A 24,936-nucleotide genomic window follows, 5' to 3' on the forward strand; every position below is an offset into this window, starting at 1 on the left:
GGCATACTATCTAATAATATTGTTTGTTATAATGGCTGGCAAAGGAACTGATCGTAAAAAAGCTAAAGATAAAGCCTCAGCTAATGAGAACAGTGATAACTTGGCTGCATTCACACTACCCGATTCGTTACCATGCTCCGAGATTGAATTTGCTGTAATTCTAAAAAGAAACAATAGAGCTAACTGGCAAAAAATTGTGGAAGAAAGAGAAGAAGAACTTAAAGAACTTGAACGATATAAGGAAAGTAAAACAGAACCAACACCAAAGTCACCTTTTCTCAGTTAAGTTTAATTTGTTGGTACGATTAAGTTATTCATAAAAATCGAAGGATTAGCTCACAGAATATGCTGTCACGTTTCTGAACTCTGATTTAGATATGTGCATACAATTATTATATTGTTATAGTACACAGTAGGTAACTAGTGTCGGACCTTAATTGAATGTTCACCTATTAAGAAATCACTGTTTAGACAAATCATAATACAAAATCATATCTCAAAATTTCTCATCATATCTCTCGTTAGAGCGCTAAAAAAGTCTAAAATAATATTTTCAATGTGTAATGTATAGTATCTATAGCATGAAAATGTAAAGCTGAAGAGTTTGTGTGTTTGAACGCGCTAATGTCGGGAACTACTCGACCATTTTCTTATTATGGGCCAAGGGCGAAACACCGGTGGACCGCTTGTCAGCTAATCATTGGAGAACAACAATCAAAGCATCTATCACAGCTATAAATCTTCTAAAACATATCCTTAAATTTTTAGGAACGGAAAGCGACTACATAAAAAATGAAGTATTTGCCTATTTAATTCCTGCATTGGAAGAAACTTTGAACAAGGCAAAAATGTGGGACGCGTTGAGAATTCAGAAGTGCTTTTTCAATGGAATAGACCACATTGTACAAGTATAATAATTTATCTATAGATATCATATCATTCGACCAATGTCAACTTGGTCCAAAACATATCATATCAATTTGTCATATTTAGTGCTTAAGTGCTTGATACCTTTCTTCCCAAGGCTAGTTTTACTTTAATTTATTTCTGGTTGTATCTATTCTATTCTACAATAATGTACTAGAGTTTAACCAGTCATCCCACGTTTTGACAAAAAATAATTTTCTTAATTAAAACATGTCACTATAAAATTATGAACACCGTTAGTTAACATGTTTTTCGCGGGAATCTATATCCTGTGACATTGTAATCTTCTGACAAATTGTGATCGGTAACACACTGCTTCCAATTTAATTCATTATTTTTTGGTAGATTATTGATAATAGGCTGGGTTGTACTTATTTAAAAGCTAGGACTCCATCGACTCGCAACCTACACCTGGCGGACATTTATGAACCGTAAATTCTCGGCATATTATATACTAGACGCTCGTCCCTATGCACCGGATATCAAGATTCCTGTTTAATTCCAAGTCAGCTCACCCCCTGTCAGTACACCAAATTTCATCTAAATCCATTCAGTAGTTTCAGCGTGTTTGACGGACAAACATCCAAACAAACAAACTTTCACATTTATAATATTAGTGTGAAGTGTGATACAGTGTGATAGTGTGATAGTGTGATATAGTTTGATAGTGTGATATAGTTTGATAGTGTGATATAGTGTGTCACTGATATATGATACATAATAATGTAATTGTTTTTACAGTTTTACAGAACTGTTTAAATTACTGAAACAATATATAATTAATCTTTTCCTCAATTCCCTTAATACCCATGCATAAAATATAAACTTTGCTCTTGAGAATTTTTGAAAGAATAGAAAAAATTTGATCACGAGGCAGGATTCGAACCTGCGTATCTTGCCTAACCGTAGCAACGCCTAGCCTCTCGGCCACCCGTGATCCTGCCACAGTAATCGAATTTCTTCTACTCTTTCGGTTTCATGTGCCTAAGGGAATCCTGCCTCGTGATCAAATTTTTTCTATTCTTTCAAAAATTCTCATTTATAAAGCATATCAATGCTATAAAACTAAAAATTAAACTTTGCTCTTACTTTATTATTATAGAATATCCTACATAGATTATATATATAGTTTAAAAGGTACTTATTAATAAACGCATATCCCTTTCCAGTATTTATGGAATAACAATCCGCGCTATCCAAATCGAAAAACAAGAAAACTACATTTATTCAACATGCCATGGATTCGTGAACATCTTCAGAAACAGTACGTAGTACCTTTGTTGAAAATTAAATATTTAAAACAAATCGATAAAATTATCCAAGAAAAAAAAATGCTTTTCCGGTAGGTGTTTATATTTTTGTTTTAAAGAGCCTTTTCAATGCATTATAGAAATAGTATTTATTACTTTTGCCTCAATTTTTTTGTAGTTTCAGACCATTCAATTCAAATTATAAAAATATCATTAGAAATTCTGACTGTTCATTTCAACCTTGGTTTTATATCATGCAGACACTTCTAAAAGCATGTATTTGCTACGTGTAACGTCTTAAATCATTAATAACAATTACACACAAACAGCCTTAAAAATCTCTAAAGCAACAAGCAACTAAACTTTTATAAAGGTATTGATACGAATTCAGTACTTCCATCGTTTTGGAAACGTCGATTAAAAATAGTAAAATATATTGAGATTATTATGTTACAATAAATAATAGTATAACGTCATATTCAGCCCGCGGCCATATTATCCGAAATCGTGGTTGTGGCCTGAAGACTATGCAGCCACACTGATACAAAAGAGTGTCCGTCAGTACTTTGTACAAAGGGAAGAAGAAGTCCAAGAAATGCGAGAATTTTGGAGGGTGAGAAATTTTTCTTAAAGCTCAAACATTTTATATAAAAAACAAAAATTACAACGATAAATAGGATGTTAATATTTTCTATTTTGAAGATATTAATTCCAGAAGCCAATAATGGCTTTTTATTTTATACTAGCTGACAAACGCTGATCTACCTAACTCTTATCATTTAGGGGTATGAAAAATAGATGTCCGATTCTCAGACCTACTACATACACAGGAAATTTCATGAGAATCGGTCCAGTCGTTTTGGAGGAGTTTGGTAACTTTATATATAAAGATAAAACCTTTTTATTTTAATGCAGCCATTGTCCAAACCTTGTTTTTAAGTAACACTATTTTGATATGCTACCTCTGAACACATCTGAGTTAGAAGCTTTCTGTCTTTACATATTAGATTTAGAGGATATTTTGCCTTCGCGCAAGTTTTGTAAGTAATTAACGAAAATAGAATGAATATGTTTTAGTCCTGTGGTTGGGTCTTGGTGTAGCAGTGCATTAAAAAAACAAGCCACTTGCCATACTTTATCTGGCATTGTCATTTGATTTAATGAAAACATATAGTACATAGGTATTTCTAATATATTGTATACAAATAGGTTGAGGGCAAGAAAAATTATTTGAAAATATATAAAATAATCTATTGTGTTTAATTAATATAAACCTATTTTTTTATTTTAGAAATTGGACATGGAACACAATTTACCCGAGATGGATACCAATCCATTCTTAGCCAAGAAATTTGCTTCTTTGCAAACTTTTCACAAGAATTAGTTTAAATATAATAAATTAAATAAAACAGAATGTTCATCATGTTTCTCTTTAATTTAAACAACTATAACCTACTTTACAAAATAATATAACTCCTAGAATGTTTTTGTTATTGTGTGACTCCATTTATTTAAAAACTTTAATAAATGTACATGGGGCAATATGAGGAAATATTTTTGTTTGTCAGCCAGAATATCAAAAGTAAAACAGTTAAAAAGTAGATATGAAGGGCAAAATATTACAAAATATTGCATTATATGTGATAAATTTTCAGTTATTTGAGTGGTTACAAAAATTTTTAAACAAACAAAACCATATAACATTGTTACTTCTCTATATTTCTGCTTTTAACCTCTTTGATCTATTGGTCCAGAGGAACTCCTTCATATAGAGATGGACTAACAGGTGTTCCCAATCCTATAGAGAACTGTTCTGTTGGTTTTTCATCACCTTTAGCTATCCTCTTCACTCTATTAGGACTCAGTTTGTAGCTAAGTGGCATAACAAACTCCTTCAGTGTCTGAAATTTTAAATAATATATTTTTAAACAATTGCAATTTGTAATATGACATCTGCCAATTCACACTTCGCCATGGTGGATTATAGAATGGTGGATTAGGGCATGAACTCTCATAGGAGGTCTATTTCTTCGCAGTGATAAGCTAGTGATGATGTTAATTTTATGATTTAATTTTGGTCATTTAGTGTTATCTGCTCATCATATTGAAACTAAATTAAGAAATGCTGTCTATGTAATTAATAACAACTAGATGCACTATCAGTGACAAAAACATTTTCACAGTGAGATTTACAAAACATAATGCAATTTTAATTGTAATTTTGATGTCCTTTGTGATTCCAATATTAATTTAGTTACAAGTTATCTTAGGCCATTGAAATTGATTATTTTGATTGTTTTAAATCACCTTGAAACAATGCTCATAAGCCTAAATTTGTGTGGTTGATGTGTATTCCTTGAATTTTACAAATATCTATGATAGCAGTATAAACTAGTTTTATATGTAGGACTGTGTATCTAATGGATTTTAGTGATCGACCATGGCTCATAAGAGTTTATGTAACATACTCATTTCATTATTATATAATGACGTAGCACCATGAATTAATAATCTTTTTTCCTCTTACATAAACAAAAGTAGAAGATACAAAAAAACATTAACAAGTTTTTTTTTATGTCACAGTCAGTAATGGAGCTGGTGGGTCTCATAATGGTAAGCGCTACCACCGCCCATGAACATTTGAAGAGGCATAAGGCCAATTGTAGACCTTACGCCTCTACAAATGGCTTGCCCACTTAGGGACACACTTACACTTTAAATTGGGAAGGGAAGGAATAAAGGGATTATCGAGAGGAATAAAGGAAAGGACTTGGGAAGGGTAAGGAATAGGATATGGGCCTTGGCTCCCCCACTCACCATACGAAACACAATAGCAAGCTATTATTTTACAGCAGTTTTCTGTGGGGATGTAGTACTTCCCCGGTGCGAGCTAGCCCATTTTGTGTCGAAACACGCTCAACTACCACATACAAGTGCTAAGAATTAAAGCCCTTCTATCAAATTGCTTAAAAACTGCCACAAAACTAAACAGATACTTCGAAAGTTTTTTTTAGATTATGGTAACATGGCATATTCACTATATTATAACATGGCATATTTACTAGCGAAAACTTGCTTCAGCTCATTACTTCTGTGCTCTATCTATAGAAAAATCTTATAATTCACACAAAGTTTATTAGAAGAAGCATTTTCGACTTTTAAGACTTCATATTTATTATATCTCCCAATCGATTTATTCTTACTTAAGTGAAGTCCCGTGTCCCCTAGTGGGGTATGGGGCAGATGATGTACATCTATTTCACTGATCGATTTTCTTTAGGGACAAGTAGGTGATCAGCCTTCTGTGTCCTGCCAGACCGAGACATTTTTTTTTGTGCGTCCCCACCGGGAATTGAACCCAGGACCCCTCGGTTCTACGCTCACGCGTTAACCACTGTACCAAGGAGGCGGTCTCCGTATTCTTACTTACTTGTGAATAATTACTGATATTCTGTATTTAATGGAACTAAGTAATTTTCTTTTCAGTATTAAACCATTGCTAAGTTACTAGTGAACTGAGTTAAGAAGTTTTATTAAATGTACCATTGTAAATTCAGCAATATATTTAATGAATTATTTGTATACAAGTGCCAATATGGACAACTGTTCACACATTCATCTTCATTTGATTATGTGAGAAACCATGCTTAGCATAAATGAAATCTCTAGACGAATAGAGGGTGCACTGTTTACACATGTGAGTTCATTATTTGCCTTGATAGTGATTGTGTTAATGCACCTAAACCCTAAACTCACAAGAAATTCAATGCAACAAATTCTAAAGTAATAATTGATATCCGTGAATGTTAGCAATAAATAGAGAGTTAAATACCTCTAATCCCTTCTTCTCATGATCTCTGACAATAAATCTTTTCATTAAAGGTGGCATTTCAATACTATTGGGCAGAATAACATCAGGAAAGTTGTGCTCACTACTAGTTAACTCCAAGAATTTGCTCTCATCATCCTTAGTGACAAGTTGATAGTCAGGTTTATATGATGTACGATAGATTTCTGTTATCTGTGGCAACTTCCTACCTCTAAATGTTTTTTCGACCCAAACACGAACTCGACGACGTTCCTGGAACATTCAATTTGTAATTCATAATCTAACCTTAATTTACGTTGAATATATTGTTATTAGAACCACTTACTTCATCAGGACATGTTTCTACTTTAACAATTTTCATAAAAGTCGGCTCAGGATAACGTTGAAACATTTGACGCACTATCAGTCTTCCCACACCAAAATTTTTAAGACTTCCTACTATTTCCCACAATGTCTTGCCTTTAAAATCAGTTGTGCGTCCAACATATTTAATAACCTTCGTCGTCATTGCACTAAAATAATAGATGTTTTCAATACTTGAATTTTTTAATTGAACCTATTATGTTCGTGCTAAGTGAAATTAAGTTTACGAAAAACTTAATAATAACAAATTACAAAATACAAGACCACTTCGATGGTCCTTTCACTATTGGTCGATGACACCGATGGACGATGATTGATGGACGATGACATTTAGAGATCGTGATTCGTGCCACAAAAGAAGTCCGCCGTCCGGCCTGTAGATTAACCACTATGGCGCGTCATATAAAACATGGCTGCGCCTAAAATAATGTTACCAGTATTATGCAAGTATAAGTCCCGCAGCCTCAGCGTGTACAGTAAGAGCTAGCGATAGTTTGTTCGAAATAGTAATATAACTTGGCTTAAAGGTCTCGTAACAAATCCATTAAATCTTTTAAATCAAAAGCATAAATTGCCTCAAACTTTGGTCGGTTCTTATAAAAAAGTAAAATAAGACTTATTCATGTTATTCGATTTAATTTTCACTACACGCTTAAGATTATAATATACTAGCTGCACCCCGCGATTTCACCCGCGTAAATCGGTATCCCGTAGGAATATCGGGATAAAAAGTTGCCTATATGTTATTCCAGTTGTCCAACTGTCTACGTACCAAATATCATTGCAATCGGTTCGACAGTTTTTGCATGAAAGAGCAACAAACGCACACACATCCTTACAAACTTTCGCATTTATAATATTAGTAGGATATATTCCATAAGGTTTCACTAGCTGTGACCCGCGGTTGAAACCGCGTAAGCGTATCCCGTAGGAATATCGGTATAAAAAGTGCCTATGTGTTATTTCAGTTGTCCAGCTATCTACGAAGCAAAATAGTATTATTATTCACCAATAGATGTCAGGAAAAAAAACACGAATAAAACACGAATATGACATTATTTCAGTTGTCCAGCTATCTACGAAGCAAAATAGTATTATTATTCACCAATAGATGTCAGGAAAAAAAAAACACGAATAAAACACGAATATGAAATTTTCTAAAAAAAATTCCTAGCTAGATCGATTTATCGCCCCCGAAACCCTAAATACTAAATTTCATGAAAATCGTTGGAGCCGATTCCGAGATTCCAATTATATATATATATATATATATATATATATATACAAGAATTGCTCGTTTAAAGGTAGATACCCTGCTGTTATCTTGTATCGATGAAAATAACATGTCACGATAGCTTATGTGGCATCATTGCTATACGCCTATGCTAGGCTACAACGAGGAGAGAGTTTATCTGTAACGTTTTTGTTGTTGGCCTCCACGACAAAAACGTTACAGATAAAAAAAAACATGCTATGTTCTGCTCACTCATATATATTGCATTTCGATACACTCGCGTTAAAAAAATAAACATCCTAACGTGTTGCGTTAGAATGTATATTTTTTCACACAATTAAGCAGATTTCTATAACCTTTCTCACTTCTATTTTCCAAAAGTCGGTGGTCATTTAAATACTGACAATATTATATTGACTGATTCTTGACATTTTTTTAGAGTTGTTTCGTAGAGCGAACTCTACCATCAACGTGGACTTCTTCCATGGCGTTTATGTATCAACAGATAACATCACAACTTACAACAATCAATTATCATTATTGTCAATGTCAAGAATGGCGCGAAAAGATGAAAAAATGTAATTCGTTTTTAAATGTACATAGTACGTTTAACTCTATATTCTATAATATAAATACATAAAGACAAACTACGATACGATAAAAGCTTTTGAAAAATTTTCCACGTTTAATTCGTAATTATTATACATTCTGTGTCTTAGTCACTAAATACATTAAGACATCCTATAGGACACGTGTATGATATGACTTTTAAGTTTACAAACCACAAAGATGTGTAATTAAAACAGATACCAATTGTCATTCAATAAATAATTCCAATTCATCTGGATATGTACAATTGTTCATATCAGCCGGTTAGGCTTCTCAGGTAAGATCTATCATTTGCTGTCCTCATACAAAAGAAATTTGATAGTTGATAGTTTAATACTTTGCTTAGCCATGAAGATTTAATATTTTTATTACAACAGCATCAATAATTTTGCAACTAATAAATTCTATTTATAATTTTTTAATAATTTTGACCTTCAATCATCAATAGGTAAAAGTTTCATATTTTTTTTATTTGGCTTAACCTAAAATCCTCCATACAATATCATTTATGCTATAGCCTTAAAGATATTGTATAATAATCCTAATTACCAAGCTTTTTTTGTATTATAGTCAGCAAAAGAGTTTGTGGGTCGGCTGTTAATAAGTGCTATCAATGCCCATGAACATTAGACTTAAGGCTATTGGCAGGCCTTACGCCTCTGCAAGTGGATGGCTGCCATTGTAAGGTACGAAACAAGTATGATCATTGATAATTTTATCATTGATCATGCAAATGCTGTAAAAAATACTATGTATACTATAATCTCCAAACAACATTCAAAGCAGTACTAAAAATACAATTGATTGAAGGTGTATGTATGTAGGTGTATGTTTGAATGTACTAAACTCGCTTGTCTCTATCTCTACTCCTCTTTGAACTTTCTTACACCTTCTATTATAGTAAAAGAATATTTATGGTAAATAATCCCTTGTGAAACATAAATATTCTCTGTCAGTTCTGGATTAGACAAGTGGAGCGGTAGCTCTTGGCGCCAGATTGTTAGGAGTGTCAAAATACAAGATACTTTATGTTCATCTTTATTTTTTTTTAATTAAATCGAACCGTTTTAATTAAATCAAATTCGTTTTTGGGAACCTTACAGAAGAAAGTTGTAGAAACAGGAAAATTATTAATATTAAAAACACAGTAGTTACTTCCATCGTTTAAGGTATCCTGATGAACAAAGAAACGTCATGTATACAAATAGAAAATAGGGAAGTGAAATAAAAAATAATCTGTTTTTTTGTCCGACTGCGACAGGAGGGTTATGTTTTTCGAGTGTATGTATGTATATTTTTTTGTCTTGTTATGTTTTTAACTAAAAAGATTAATTAGCGGGTTTTTTGTGTTCATTATAATAATTCTTGTTGATTGAAATCACTAAATGCTACTACTGATTAATATATATTTGATGAATTGCTGGATCATAGAGATGGGCGCTATTAGAACTTTTTACTCTACTCTTTAAATCAGCTATGGCCAGCTGACTGCATTTCAAATGTACATTAGATGTAAAATATTTTTATATCTATTTACAATATTTTTATAGGTTTGGCTTTGTCCTTGTTTGGCTATTCTAAATTGCTGAAATAAAAAAAAAAAACTGTTTTATTATAGGAAAACTAATTGAAAAGGGAGACAAAAAGACATTATATTTTAAAAATCAACTTTATTTCACTTTCATGTTCTGTTACTTGGAATTTATGCAATAATACAAATTTCACTAGAATAGTTAACAGCAATTAGGTTTTAAATGCAGCTTTATTAGTTACAATATCATGGAAAAATTGAAATTTGTCAACAATCATTGGGTTATTGAAGATTCAATGAGTGTCTAAGATAATATTTCAAGATCTGATTGGATCTCATCCAAATTGTGTAATTTTCTAATTTGGCCCAGGCAAGCTTAGGCATGTTTTAAAAAAGTAATAATCAAAATCACCAAGGCCATGACATTGAATATATCCAATTCTTATTACATTAAAATTAAATCCAAATTACAAAGTAATCCACCATTACATAATTCTATAATTAAATTTATTAATTATTATTGGAAATCATAAAATCATATTACATCCTTCAACATGGTTTTAATGCCGTGATGGCTTTATCAGTATACTATGCAAAACAGGATTATAGTGCAAAATATGCATGAAATGCATGTCAAGACCAGCACTGATGCTCTCAACAATATAATAATTGGAGAGCAGGCAAAACTAGACAAAAGCAGAGACCTGAGTGTTATAATTTCTAATGCTATTCAGTCTCATATCCTTTGCCCAGTTGAATTATTACTAAGAAGCTATCCTTCATTCTTTTGGTCGATTCCTTTTTACAGGTACCGCCAATTACCATCAATAACTTAAAGCTAATCAGAACAGTTGTCGTTGCTAGTATACACAACTATTAATATAGAAATCAACCAATTTCCTACAGTTACTATTTTACTGTACAACAGTCACATTCCGTTGGCAAATAATTAAATAAATAAATAATTATTAATTTAGCTACGAATTGCCTAGTTACCAACTGGAATGGGCTTAGTGAACACGCGGGTGGCGAATAACAAGTCCATTCTTACACGAGGCCTCAATTATGGCCCATACATTATATATTAAATCTAAAAAATTGCGATAATAATTTACGACAAATATTTACAAATCACCACTGATATCATATTTAAATAAGGAACCTAAGATAGATAATTTCGATAAATTTATGATAGTCAGGATTTCTAATAGGAATCAGTCATTCAGCTTCGACACTCAAGGGTGTTTGCAAGTCATCTTCTCTTGTCCTCCTCCTTGTCCAGAAGTTTCCGGCGCGGGCGAATAATCGTACGCTTGTGAACATATGTGGCGCCGCCCGCTGTTGCGGCGCTCGCCTGCCGTGGCCGTTGCATACTTAAAGGATTGCTGCTACTTTCAGGACGCCAATATCGAACTGTTACGAAAGGTTCTCAGGATGATTTCGTGCTCGAAATGAAGGCTGGTTATATCCTAAAAGTGTGCACTCGCCGTGCGGAGAGCGAAAGGGTGCGGGCGCGCGGCCCGGCCCGGGCGCGACTCGAGGCAGCCTACACGCCTCTCTCTTAAGTTGTATCTCGTCCATATGTGCCTATACGCACTTCGTCGATTACACGTGTCCATTCTAAAGCGTAAGATTGTGGGTCTTCCAAATAATAAGTCCGATTTGGCTGTAACAAAAACAAAATAGTTGAATTAAACATGTATTTAATAATTTTTATTCGTTGGTTACAAATTTTACAGTATAAAGCTTACCGTGTGTATTAAAAAGATTCTAAAGTTCTTTGCCTCAACGCGTAACTCCGGAGACCAAGGTATTTCACCTTTCAGAACCATATTGACTGGGTCTACGTAGAAAAGTCGTGGCCCAGTAGTTAATAAAAGCATTCGGCGTCTTGCAAAAAGACCTTTTCTTTTTTCTACTAATCCTTGCTTCAAAATCAACTCCCCGTCCACAAACTGATGCCATTTATTTTCCCGAGCTTGTACTTCAAGACGACGACGTCTTTCTTCAGGGCTTATATTAAGAATACCTGAAAATACATTTAACCTGTTAATAACGAAAAAAAAACGATATCTTATATAAACAGATGGATAAGGCGAGGCATTCATTCATAAATTTGAATCGTATAAGTACAGAGTTCCGATAGCAGACCGGAAAGCTTACGTCATAATGTATGACTGACTTATAGAACGCCCATCTTATTTATAAAAACGGTAGTATGATGTATTAGACACAAATGCCCCATATATACGTACTATTTTTTTATTATTATGAACATTATATAACTCATAAAAATTATATTTACCTCTAGAGGTTGATAGGTCGAATTCCCACAAACGTACTAATTGGTTTTTGCCTAATCCTGGTTCTAAATGATCCGGTACAGTATATTCCTCTTCGAAAGATCCTCCAGGCAAATATGGGCAAATCGTTGGAGGTGTTTGTTCCCAAATATTATCCCAGTCAATACCATCGAAAAACGGATGTTTACGAATGCTTTCGTAGGTGTCTCCTTTATCACTCGCTCCAAGACGTTTAGTATGGTCTAAAACCAAAAGCTTTTCAACTAAATCCTTTGCGTCCGCAGGAAACCCTTCGGGAAATTCATAATCCATTTTTAAAATCTTTTGGAAAGTCAAAAAATCTGTGGAGGCTCGGAATGGAGGCAATCCTGATATCATCTGGTAAATAATACACCCTAACGCCCATAAATCAGAAGCGCGTGTATCTATTCTATTTTGTAGAAGGTCTGGGCTCACATATTGTGCTGTTCCAACAAAACTTATTTTTCTTGAACGTTCATTTGTTTGATCATCAGAATTTTCTGTTGGTTCTTCGACGTTATCTATTGTATTTTGTGACGGATTTCTAATCTTTTCTGGATCGAGAATCTTAACTGTACCAAAGTCGGCTATTTGAAGATGCATATTTTCATCTAGTAATATATTTTCTGGTTTCAAATCACGATGTATAATTCCTTTAGCATGCATTTTTTCCAAGGCTAACAAAAGTTCAGCAGCGTAGTATTTAGCTACGTTTAATTCGAATGATCCTACTTTATTTATGTAATGTAATAGTTCCCCATTTTTAGCATAAGATAAAACGAAATATAATCTTTCATCATCTTGAAACGTGCAATACAGTTTAACAAAACCGTGAGGCACATTGAATAGCATGTTCAAGGCATCTTTTTCGCGTTTTATGTATTGAACTTTTTGATGACGCACTATGTAACTCTTTTCACACACTTTAACTGAAAGAGAAAAAAAAATTAAGTTTATTATTTTATACATTTTTATATTTCAATTATTAGATTTAAATTTTTAAGTACCAATTGTAGGTATAATGTTTCAAATTACTCACTTGCATACTCTTTTCCGGTGTGAATATCTTTTGCTAAGAAAACGGTACCATAGCAACCATCACCGATAAGTTTCCCAAATATGTAATCTTTAGCAGTTCTCTTCGTATGCCTGTGAGACTGGCTGGAGGCATGGGTAGATGGAGGAGTAGGAACAGGCGCGGCGGCAGCCTGGGACGCTTGCATTTTAGCTGGCGAATCGGCAACGAACTCTGTTGTGGCTATAGGTGCCCGCACCTCACTACCGGCTCGGCCGTTAGACTGTAACAAAAAATATACAGTTAAACGAGCTGACCTTGATTACTCTTGAAATAAAATTGAGGCTTCTTTGCAAATTAAAATATGAAACGTTAACGGACTCTCAATCGAGTATGACTACTTGTGAAACAAAATTTTCAAAATAACTCGTCGCTCTCATTATTTAACCATTGTTATTGTGAATCCAATATAAATATTATGAAAAGTTGACGCGTCAATGTTTTTAATTGTCACTCGCACAGTACATATAAATATATGTGACAATTATTATAAACCAGTTTTTTGTATTTTGGATTGATTAAAAACTTTCTTGACACAACAAGCTGTAAACCGTCTACCCGTGAAAAACGTTAAGACGCTGCAACGTGTACGTATAAATTTTTAGAAAACGTGTAATAATTTAATTTCAAATAAGTATTAAGCAACTGCAGTTCGCTAGATACTATTTCGTTTTAAGTGTGTTCATTAAAGAACACTCATTGCATGAGTCATAATATCAAATACGCTTGTTAGTCTAAGTAGAAGGAAGTATGTCCCGCATTCCGCTGTGACGGTGGCAGTGAACACCGCCGCAACGGTACTCTGAACACATTCCCATCGTAACGCATTCCGCCGTCTTTGCGCACCTACACTGTATTTGACCTCAATTCCCATAATTACAATTTTTAAAGATTGTAAGTCTAAAGGTTAACTTATTTTAACCTTTAAGCAAAACTACAGAAAAAACACTTAATTTGATATGTTTACATTATATTGTGAAATCACAATTTGAATAAAATTAATAATTATTTTATATTAATGCTTACGTTGCGACCACGCACGTTATGAATGAATCAATGATAGTGTTTGAAAACAAATTATCTATGTTTATATTTCCAAATCATCTTCGCGCGCATTTTTAAAACAAACTATATTTCTAGCATTGAGGATAATTGTGTCGTTTAAATTCCATATCTTTTAATTGCTCAATCGAAAAGAAAAATAACATATTTAGTAGTTATCTGAGAAATTTATTATTTGAATTGAAGAGAGCAATATCACATATTTATACCTTTTGAAAATAAAATAATTACTAAAAGGTACGATATTTATTGTATTTTAAATAATGAATAACGCTAGTAAACTGATGAATGCGATTCTATATCATCCATAGTTGTAAACAAGGTGGTCACGCCGTCGACGCGTGAACAAACAAGTGCGATGCCATGTCAGTGCCGCGCCCGCCATCACTGTTTGCATCATAACGATCATACGCGACGCGCTCTTCGCACCGAGTACTTGCATTTGGTTGCACGTGAAACGGGCGAAAGTTCTCATAGACACTCGTTGCTCTAGAGCGAAAGTTTTGCTAATTTTGTAATAAATTTCATATTGTCCGTATACCACGTCATTGCTATTATTTTTCAAATCTCAAATTCACTTTATTGTACAATTGTAAATTAAAGTAAATATTTCTGTATCGCTCAAGATTATGAATATAAATAATTAATGATGCTTTTATTATTATGGTCCGTAATTTTATTATAGTGAAAAATTGGCAACTTGTATCCTTTACCAAACAGTACACCAATATTTCCGCCGAAGATGCATGCGTGATCCCGTTAGCTTACCTTTGATTTGGGCGAGGATTGTTTCCCGCGTTTTGTAGAACTGACACCAAGAAGCTTTAGAATTCTGTTTGCTGCTTCCAAAAGAGTAGCACTACCCCTCGATCCCCTTTTTACTCTTATGGTCAATCCGCTCATTTCTACCCGTCGCATACGTTATTGTATCACACCGTTTTATATCAGTTCAAAACACAAACACTGTTCATGAAGAATTTGCTAGGTAATTTAATTATATGATATAATTATTTATTTACTAAATTAATAAGAAACAAAAAACAGGAATGCAACAAGATAGGTACAAATAAATAATAAATTGCTAAATCGAGCTAACTGCACACGAACACGACCGAACGACTCGACGTCGCGTTGCAGACTAAACTAGTTAACAAACACAACGTTTGACGCGAGCGAAGCATTGACTACGTCCTCCGTTCGGTAGACGGAATAACCGTGGTACGTACGGCGCGCCGCCTGTTCGTGTAATGTGGAACCCCGCTCCCCCGCTTTCAAACCGTTCGCGTCATCGCAACTTGGCGCCTTTCAGAACACTGTCCTTATCGCATTGCAAAAAGGGATGCATCGTTAAAATTTTATGTAACTCTTCTTACCTTCTCTTAGATTGTTAACATTTTTAATGGTAAATGAACACGTTTAATCAATTATTAAAATAACATCATTCAATTATAATATCATTCAATTTATTGGTCCATTTGTAAATTTACAGTATTGAATTTACATTCCCGTTATTTATTTAATTTATTGAGTTGTGCGAGTTATTATCTATATATAAAACATCTGTGAAAAGTAAATCATAGCAAATCTCATGATATTTTGAAAGTCTATATCTCAAATATAGTAAAGCACATATTCGTCGAAAGAGGAAATGCAGGAGTATAGACGAACGTCGGCAGGGGGAGGGAGGTCAATATGGATCTCTGGAACGGGAAATAGATCAATAATATCAAGATTGTGAAGCGGCTTTATTGTCACCAACGATTGAACATCTTTTGAATTGTTTTCGCGTTTACAAATTGAAAAGAAGTTGAGAAGAACTCATGCCTATTAAATTTCTTATAGCCAATACAATTTTAATTAAAATTTCTTTGTATAAAATACTGTATTGTGCTTGGCAAATTATGTCATTTAACTTGTGTTCCTTGAAAATGAGCACAAAAAATAGGAATATCATTTTGAAATGCTGCAGCTGTTTTGTGGCACGTGGTAAGCGCCGCCATAGTATTTATAGGAACTGAATTGAATACATTGCACACCTAATATACATAAAAAAATCTCTGTTCTTTTTATTTCAGAATTTTTTTATTAGAAGAATGTATACTTCTGAATGGTTAAATAAAGTATATTTCAATAATTTCAATGAAGTCCCATTTAAAATTAAAACAATCTAAATTAGTATTGTTAATGTAGGTAATACACATTAATAGTAATAATTGTCATCGTAAAAAAAACTTTTCTTCGGCGGAGATGTCGTGGATTAAACGAATCGATTGATTGATTTGATATAGAATGAAAATATTTAAAATATCCAGGAGAACGTATTTACAAAGATGTGATAAACTTTGATCATCTTTACCAAGGTAGTACGATGGGTTCAAGTCTAATACGAGAAAGCTCCTATATACAAAGAAGAAAACTTAAGAAAATATATGAACAAGAATATTAATTTAAGCTTGTTTCTATTATATTAATTTAATAAATAAAAATTGTGTATATTGAAATTTTGTTTTGGAAAGCAAACTTTACTAAATAATACTAATTATTCTTTTTTGGTTTAGTTTGACAAAAATACCAACAAATAGCACTTAATTAGAACTCAGACTCCAAAATTGTATGTACTGTTTTAATAAATAACCTCAACCAATCAAAATACAAAAAAAATCTAAAGTAATGGTGAAAATAAAAATAAATCGACTACTAATATAACATCTGCTTTTGTGCATAGGCCGTCGGTATACACATACAGTACATAAGAAGCCAGGTGTTTCGAAAGTTTTTCATCTTCACAACCCCCGAGACCCATGGCTTCGCTCAAAAACAAAATAATAGCATGGTGCAATGAACTCAGCACCTGGTTTAGTTTCATTTGATAAATAAACACACCTTGCAAGCTGCACCATTTTTTTCTGCCTGCGCCATATCAAGCAGATAAGGATTGAGTGATATCATGAAAATTTAAAATGTTTGTGATTACTAAAGCAGGCGTGGCGTACGTAGGTCAGTTATATATACCTAAACATAATGCAATTCAACAAAATTTTATAGTGCGTATTACCTACCATCGACTTCTTTAAGATATATGATGGATGACTTCAGATAAGGTAAATTCATTTTGACAAAAATATATTTTTTATTATCTAATTGTATTCTCTTAATGTACACTTAGTACGTAGCTTTCCGCTTTCTGTAGTCAAATGAAATTCCCATGAGAATGAGATATTTAATTCTATCCTATTTACAGACACAAATTTTATTATCATAAAATCACTCCAATGCGCTGTGAAAATAACATAAAATAGTAAAACACACTTTCGCGTATGTAACATTAGTAAAGATGTGAACCCGCACATTCTGGGTGTGCGGGTTCACACCTTTTTCTCCAAGGCAACATTTAGTAGCAACATAATGCTCGAAAAACTTATTTGATATTAATATCTTATGGCCATGGATGCAGTTTATTTTTGGCGTCGTTGTAAGGCTTTTTGTATAACAAAACATTGATAACATACAGTGGAACGCAGCGATAACGAACAGCAAACGTTGACAAGTTGACAAACACTTTGGTTAGCGAGTATGATATTTTATGTCGTAACTGACCTGCTTTATAAATGTCTATTGCAATAAAAACAATTATTCATAGATAATTGTGAATAATTAACAAAGTTTTTCTACGTACAATATATGCCTCTGTTGGATGAGATATATATATATGATCATTATAAGTGAAACAAAAAACATTTAAAATAAATTTAAAACCCCCGACCTCTTTTGCGTTGCCGGTCATCTTGAACTTGATATTTGATATAGTGATATAGTGGAGTATTTTACTTGTCAATCCCATTTCATTAATTTTGACACAATGAGGGAGTTGTGAAATAAGAAAATGAGTCAGATCCCCTCATCAACTAGAAGACAGCTGATGATATTCAAGCGGTTGAACACAAAATATTTTTTCATCTAATGCGTCTAAGAAAACTGGCACATAAGTCACCCTTTATACAAAAAAAATGATACAGCTTCATCCGTTCGGGAGCTATGTATGATGCCCTACAAAGACACCGCGGATTAATAAAATGATATTAAATAGGCATATATTATTCAATTTCAAGCGTTGCATCTGGTTTCGTACCTAAGTAATAAATATAAGTGTAGCCGATACCTAGTAACATGTAAATAGCGATAAATAAACATGCACCGTGCAATAAGTGTCAATTTCTTTACAGCTGATAAATCGGAATAAAAATCTTACATTCTTAATCAAGGTACATATGCGGAAAGTGTTAAGACCAAAATATTATGTAATTAAGGCAGCCTTGAAAAATTAAAATTTACAGGAATTTTCCATACATCGTTCAAAAATTATAAAGATTCTTAGAAAATTCGAAATTCAAATTGGAAAATTGGTTTTATGTTCCAAAAGTCTTTCTTTTATAATACTGTATGTTTTATAAAACTTGAGTACCAATGTAAAGTAGATTGCAAATTGTACCAGCCCTAATCGTAACTAATGTCTAAGGAAATTTTATAGCTAACGCAGCTTAGTGACAACAATCATTGCACTTGCAGTAAAATATTACTTTACATACTTACATATCAACAACGTTCATGGTCGTTCATGCAGTTTTAGATTTTAACGACACGTGTAAGTCGTGTTAATAAATAGTTAAACGTGGAAATGTAAACTAGAATTAAGCGGAATGAAACAAATTTATGTTTTGACTTCAAATTCAAATAATATACATTAAGAACTGCAAGTTTTATTTAATGATTATTAAAACTTTACGAACTACAATATTTACTTAATATTAAATTTCATTTTATATCCACTGGAATACTAGATACTCTAAAAATATCAACATGAACGTAATCTATGTCTCAATTAATTATTGTTCAACGGGACATTCAAGCAAGTTCCGAGTCTAGTGCAAATGCAACACGCATTTTTAATACAATACCTCCCTTAGGTAGTAGGTTAACAGTTGAACGCAGATCTAATATACAGCCATCAATGACAATTTATTGCTATTACATTTATGCAATAATGGATCGTTCGTTCAGTGATACGCAATTTATTTAAAGAAGGCTTAAAATTGTGAAATAAAATTATAAACACGAGATACAAATATGTATACAAAAATACTGTTTTGAAAAAAAAAATAAAGTGCAATAAAGGTAAATTGTTTTTAAGTCACATAAACGAAATATGAATAAAAAGAAACATAATTGTTATTAAAAATAAGCAACAACTATTATTTTTGTATCAGAAACATATTGCAAAAATATGATGCCGGATTTTAACTCCAAGGTCGTAAAATAAAAGCACGTGTCAATAATATGGAGTCGCCAAGTAAAGGTTATAGAATATGGTCGCAAATAATATTCATAATGGCCTTGTGAGGGTCATTTAACTCAACGCTAAAGATATTGCTACCCACCTGCTTTAATCTGTCTTCAATCAATAATTTATAGCGGTCATGATAGATTATAAGCCTAAACTTATAAGAATTTTAATAACAAACATCCTAGCTACTTATGAAAGTGATAGGAATCAGATCTTATAAACGCGAAAGTTTTAAATGTAAGGATTTAACTTAACTCTTTTACGCGAATACCTCTCATGGATTTTAATAATACTTGGAAATGATGTAGCTTATGTGCCAGAAAAACACAAACCTAAGGCCGAAGCTGTAGAAATACTCACTTTAGCCCATGTTTTTAAATTTAATTGAACCATATTTATCATTGTTTCATTATGATGAGCCCCATATAAAAATTGTTTCATTAATTATTACAGTTGTAACAAATATGTCATAATAATATGTACATGCGATGTTAAAATATTCTTAATATGCGTAGGTAAACATCACTATATTTATTAATATTATGTATCGTAAACGATGTCTCTGACAGAATTGCGTGTAAAAACTAAATCGAACCAAGACGGTGAATGTACTAGGGTAAGGTGATAAGCACATTTCGAATCGAAACTTAAGCGTCATCACGATTTAACAGATATTAGAGAACTAAACGTACCAAAAAATGGGGTTGGTCTAAATTATATATATTATATAAAATTTTAGATTGTATTTACTTACTATCCACAATTTATCAATTGTGAAGGATTTTTAGGGTAGGCATATCGGATTTCTATTATAATTATAATACGATGTCATCGAAACCGTGCTGCAAGGGCTTCGATAATCCTTCCGGTTCACGCATGTATAGATGTAGCATCGTTTTCGAGGTCCAAATATATACATGTCACCGTGTTGGATAAATTATAATATTTAAAACACTTGAATTAGTATATTAATTTAATTTACTAAACAATAATACTTAGGTTTAGATTTCATAGCGTAGCCGTCTATTATTTTGCTTAAAGAAATGTCAAGATTATATTCAAGTATTACAATTATAGACAAAATTTATAATTATAAAAATTCGGGCCAACAATCTGGTAAAAAATGCATGATAGTCTTAACTTTCTTAGTAACATAGGACTTTTCATGTACGCGCATAAATAAAACTAATTTATTATTATATTATACGTACATCATTAAATAACAGATATATACAACACTAATAAGCCAAGAATAAATCTTTTGTTAAATACACGAACATCGTGGAAAATAAAATATATTTAGATACATTTAAGTGGTTCTATTTAAAGCGTGTCTTTTTAAAATATCTATCTAGAGGTTGTAAACGGCAGTTGATCGTAACTCGTAATAATTGTAGACAGAGGAGATGAAACGCTGCCACAGCCACACGCAAAATTTACCCGGTATTCCGGCAAAAGGAATGCCTTGTACTTACATACATTTATTCACTTCCCGCGCGTCTAGACGTCGAGTTTAGATTTTGCTAAATAAGGTCTTAGTGCCGACTCTTAAGATCCCTATTTCAGCCCAAGAAGCCAAATATTATACTTATATAAAAACGGCCTCGTTGTCCTCGAAAAGTGCATTGATCTCAGGGTGCGTCCTTTTATGGCACAAAAATCGTTGCACGTGATATAGACGTCCCTTTCACATTAGAGAGTGGGATATCAGTGTGAAAGGGATAACATAAACTGAACGTAGTAGGCAGGATGCGCGTACCGTGCTTCGGCCAATACACCCAGGCGGGCGCAATGAACGGCGGCCATTAACGTAGAAGTACCATGCTGCTTTTGGCGCCAATATTATAAACCAAAATTTATTTTCATTTATGTCTATATTTAGGACAATTTCGAAAGTTCAATTTATATCATATACGGAAATTTTGAAATTATCAGTTCTATATTTTTAAACAATATAAGTACAAATTTAATTATTGAATTCAATTGTGTACCTGAATATTATTTTTTTGATGATTAATAAATATTATAATATAAAATCCTTATAGTATGTAGTGGGATAAGAATACGCGCAAAAATCTCAATAAAATGGCGGCAACCACGTGGTTCTTACACATGCCCTACGTAGTGCGCGCAACGTGCTATGAGTTGTAAACGAAAACCGCGCACATTTTATTCATTCTCATATAGTAAAATATTTTAAACCACAGATTATGAATAATTCAATTTTTTTTTAATATTTAACATAAACCTACATTGAGTGGAGATTCATATAGAAATGTATTGACTAGAATTAAGTTTAAAAACTGCTGGTAGTCTTCGAACTAAGGTACCTGGTACATAAACCTTGATGTGTGAGTGCAAATTCCACGAAGGCTAAACCTTTTGCTGATACGTTCAACTCTCTGCGACCGGATTGCCCGTGATGCCAGTGCCCGTGATGCCGTTTCGTTTTAGATTATAATAATCATGAACTATTTTTCTTAAAATATCGGATCTTTAGTGTCGTTACTTCGCTATTTTAAATAGATTTAAAGTTTAAAAATATATTGTTTAAAACATACATGTAAACTCAAAAAAAAATTATTTTCAAGTCATATCTCCAAAAGGCGAGACAAAACATGAAAAAAGCAACAACGTGCCGTGTCTGGCCACTGAACTCTACGTCGGTCAACAAAAAGCATCTGATTGAACTTGTTCGAGAAAGTCCCATGTGAACAAATCATTGTTTTAAATAATTAAAGGCTTTGTGAACAATCAAAAATCGCCTTTGTATAAGTATGGAAACAACATGTTCAGACTTTAAGTCTCCGCCTTTTTACATTATAGAGATAATGAAACAAAGCTGCATTTAGCATACAAATATTCTGACTTCGTATATTAAAGAGGTTTAAAATAAAGGCCCAGTGTAGTGTGTGATTCAAGTGTAGGGAATGCATGTCAGACGGCGCGCGCCGACGCGGTCGTTCGCCATTGCATATATGCCGTTGCATCGTTCGCAAAGCTACATTCCGGACATTCCACTATTTGCCGGTCTGGTTGCCACCTTAAAACTTTGAAAATTTGTATTGTAAACCTAAGCCTGTGTTAAGATGTTAAACAAATACCGCATTTTACCTGCTCATTCAGACTTTAAGATGATTCAGAAAAACAGCATTCATAAATTCGGGTTGTCTGTTAGAGATCGGTTCTTTCATTAAAATGTGATTGTTTTTTGTTGCATTGAAAGCTCTTAATATTCTAACCGTCTTCTTCTTTCCCAATTTAAAATACTTACCTTTCTGCTTAAATACCATGCTATGTCCTCCTTTATATAATTAGTACAGACAAGTTTTTCAACAAAAAAATTTCAAGTAAAAAAAAATAAATAAATAATAAATAATGTTTTTACGCGATTACGCGATGTGTTGTATTGCCCTAAAATACAAATAGAGTAGCAGTCGCACCTTAGTGCGGTTTATAAGTGGGTTTTTTTTCTGTCCTATAAATGGCCGACTTCAAGGACATAGGACCGCGCCCGCGCGGCGCTGTGAGCACTCATGCGCCATTACGCTCAGGTTGAGGACCCAGTCATTCACCTCATCTTGTGCGTTCCCATGTACCTGCGCCGCAAACATTTAATTGATTTCGTTTAATGTTTTTTGCAATATTTTTCCGATCGATTATAACCAGTACCTATAGACGGGTTGTGTATAATTAAGTATAATATCTACACATGCATAACTTTTTAATTATGAAATCATTCACTCGGTGAAATCTTAATCACAGTGACATTGTTACGAGCAAACGCATCATACGCATTTCTCAAGCGCTACACGTGTAAACAGTCAACAAATAACTTATAAATGTATATTTACATTTGTATTAACATTTATATTTAGATTTTAGGTACACTAGTAGTACTACAATACATATGTAATTTTTGACATAATCATACATGCATAAGCTATATTTGTAATCTGTGCATTATACACATTAGGCTGTAATTGTTAGGCTGCAGCTCCTAAGTCACGATGTAGGAAACCATAAAGAGCCTCATGTAATGTGGGTGGTCGGTGACTCATGAGGCCATACTGGCGTGCGCGCCAATCTCAGCGCATTGTCCTCACATGGTCCTCTTCCAAATGAAGACCCAAACAAAATCTTTTGATAAGATAGCATTGATAATTATTTCGATTTATTTACGTGTTTTCTTTTTATGTCATAGTGGGCAACTGAATTGGTGGTTCGCCTGACGGTACGCGATCACCACCGCCCACCATCATTTATAGAAATATGGTCGCTGAAAATGCTTTTTCTTGCTATTAAGAGATATAAGGAAAGGATTGACGATAGGAATAAAAGAAATGGACTAGGAAAGGTGAGGAAAGGGTTAGGAGCCTCTGGCTGTTGCTGTTGGTCATTGTACGTAACATAACAAAAAATTAAATTGAACATTTTAATTTCTATATTGTATCTCTATCAAACGAGATTTTATTTGTAATGACAATATGGCAAATGCGACGTAAAAAATAGCAAGTGAAATTATTTTAAAGGTGACTTTGGGTTTCAACCATAATACAAAGGTGTGTAGTGTGAATAGTCTAATTGTTGTAAATTACGTAAATAATATTTATATTATTATTTGCGTATTAAAACAGAAGATTAATATTAAAATATGATGAAAACTATTATGACCTGATGTTATATGCATTTTTACATCCAACCAAAATATGTCACGTAATTAATGGATACTCACAAATCATCAAAAAATTCCCTAAAAGGTGTGCCACGAAATCTTATTGAAAACCTATAAATTATAACAAACTAAAAACCTATTTATGTCTCTACCATATCTCAGCCAACTTCGTTCAGTAGATTTTTCATGAATGAGCAAAAAAAAACTTCACATTATACAGAAAAAAAGTAAGTCGGTATGAGTGTAGAGTTCATTAAAACAATGAGCATTTTGTCATCTGAAGTCTGAACCTTTTCAGCGAAAACTTCTAATTATTATGTCTAGACAGTGAATACAAGCACCGAGGTTATTGTAACACGATCGCTTAAAAGCTTTTAATCTTGTTTGAGGTTTGTAAATTTGAGAGTTCGCTCGAACTCCAAGGATAATAAACGATAAGATCAAACATGTATTTATTACAATTTTGCTATAAGTTGACACCTGAGGTATTGACTTTTGTGTAAATGTCTTAAAAGATAAAGGTATTAGCTTTAAAAGATGGCTTAAAAACACATAATTCGTAAAAATTTTATAGACCCCATTTACAAAAAATGATTTGCATTATGATATTTGTGTAAAAGTTGTATATAGCAGTCCGAGACCGTTGCCGACACCGCTAAATACATATTTGAATTTGCCCTTGTCTGCGTCGCGTACGCCAGACATAATGCCAGCGG

The 24,936-nt window shown here is 33.1% G+C and overlaps 3 protein-coding genes across 5 annotated transcripts; 1 reads left to right on the forward strand and 2 right to left on the reverse strand.

The window, feature by feature from the left end:
* Positions 1–31: 31 nt before the first annotated feature.
* LOC119828220 (IQ domain-containing protein K-like) lies at positions 32–3,561 on the forward strand. The gene is made up of 5 exons (XM_038350322.1): positions 32–281; positions 769–908; positions 2,097–2,191; positions 2,661–2,790; positions 3,469–3,561. The coding sequence occupies exons 1-5, from the start codon at positions 32–34 to the stop codon at positions 3,559–3,561; spliced, it is 708 nt and encodes a 235-aa protein (XP_038206250.1).
* Positions 3,562–3,741: 180 nt separating this feature from the next.
* Positions 3,742–6,691, reverse strand: LOC119828262. Of its 3 annotated transcripts, none has more exons than XM_038350372.1 (4): positions 6,622–6,691; positions 6,332–6,518; positions 6,010–6,258; positions 3,742–4,078 (listed from the first exon to the last, which is right to left on the reverse strand). In XM_038350372.1, exons 2-4 carry the CDS (start codon positions 6,512–6,514, stop codon positions 3,920–3,922), a joined length of 591 nt encoding a protein of 196 aa, XP_038206300.1. In that variant the 5' UTR covers positions 6,515–6,518; positions 6,622–6,691; the 3' UTR covers positions 3,742–3,919. The 3 variants fall into 3 exon arrangements, with proteins under 3 accessions (XP_038206300.1, XP_038206301.1, XP_038206299.1); XM_038350373.1 differs by having other exon boundaries at positions 6,634–6,649; XM_038350371.1 differs by having other exon boundaries at positions 6,332–6,691.
* Positions 6,692–9,865: 3,174 nt separating this feature from the next.
* Positions 9,866–15,441, reverse strand: LOC119840677 (3-phosphoinositide-dependent protein kinase 1-like). Its single transcript, XM_038367375.1, has 5 exons — positions 14,973–15,441; positions 13,107–13,365; positions 12,049–12,996; positions 11,495–11,772; positions 9,866–11,409 (listed from the first exon to the last, which is right to left on the reverse strand). The coding sequence occupies exons 1-5, from the start codon at positions 15,120–15,122 to the stop codon at positions 11,305–11,307; spliced, it is 1,740 nt and encodes a 579-aa protein (XP_038223303.1). The 5' UTR covers positions 15,123–15,441; the 3' UTR covers positions 9,866–11,304.
* Positions 15,442–24,936: the final 9,495 nt, after the last annotated feature.

This window comes from Zerene cesonia, chromosome 7 (assembly GCF_012273895.1).
Source record: "Zerene cesonia ecotype Mississippi chromosome 7, Zerene_cesonia_1.1, whole genome shotgun sequence".
Taxonomy (NCBI): domain Eukaryota; kingdom Metazoa; phylum Arthropoda; class Insecta; order Lepidoptera; family Pieridae; genus Zerene; species Zerene cesonia.

Bases quoted from the DNA above. Each gene is read 5' to 3' on its own strand.
- LOC119840677 (XM_038367375.1), bottom strand. From the start codon at position 15,122: ATGCGACGGGTAGAAATGAGCGGATTGACCATAAGAGTAAAAAGGGGA. The intron at 11,773-12,048 runs GTAAATATAATT...ATGTATTTTCAG, and splicing joins CGACCTATCAACCTCTAGAG to GTATTCTTAATATAAGCCCT. The intron at 11,410-11,494 runs GTAAGCTTTATA...TTTTTGTTACAG, and splicing joins GAATCTTTTTAATACACACG to CCAAATCGGACTTATTATTT.
- LOC119828262 (XM_038350372.1), bottom strand. From the start codon at position 6,514: ATGACGACGAAGGTTATTAAATATGTTGGACGCACAACTGATTTTAAA. The intron at 6,259-6,331 runs GTAAGTGGTTCT...TGAATGTTCCAG, and splicing joins TAGAAACATGTCCTGATGAA to GAACGTCGTCGAGTTCGTGT. The intron at 4,079-6,009 runs GTATTTAACTCT...TTAAAATTTCAG, and splicing joins ATGAGAAGAAGGGATTAGAG to ACACTGAAGGAGTTTGTTAT.
- LOC119828220 (XM_038350322.1), top strand. From the start codon at position 32: ATGGCTGGCAAAGGAACTGATCGTAAAAAAGCTAAAGATAAAGCCTCA. The intron at 282-768 runs GTTAAGTTTAAT...TTAAATTTTTAG, and splicing joins ACCAAAGTCACCTTTTCTCA to GAACGGAAAGCGACTACATA. The intron at 909-2,096 runs GTATAATAATTT...ATCCCTTTCCAG, and splicing joins GAATAGACCACATTGTACAA to TATTTATGGAATAACAATCC.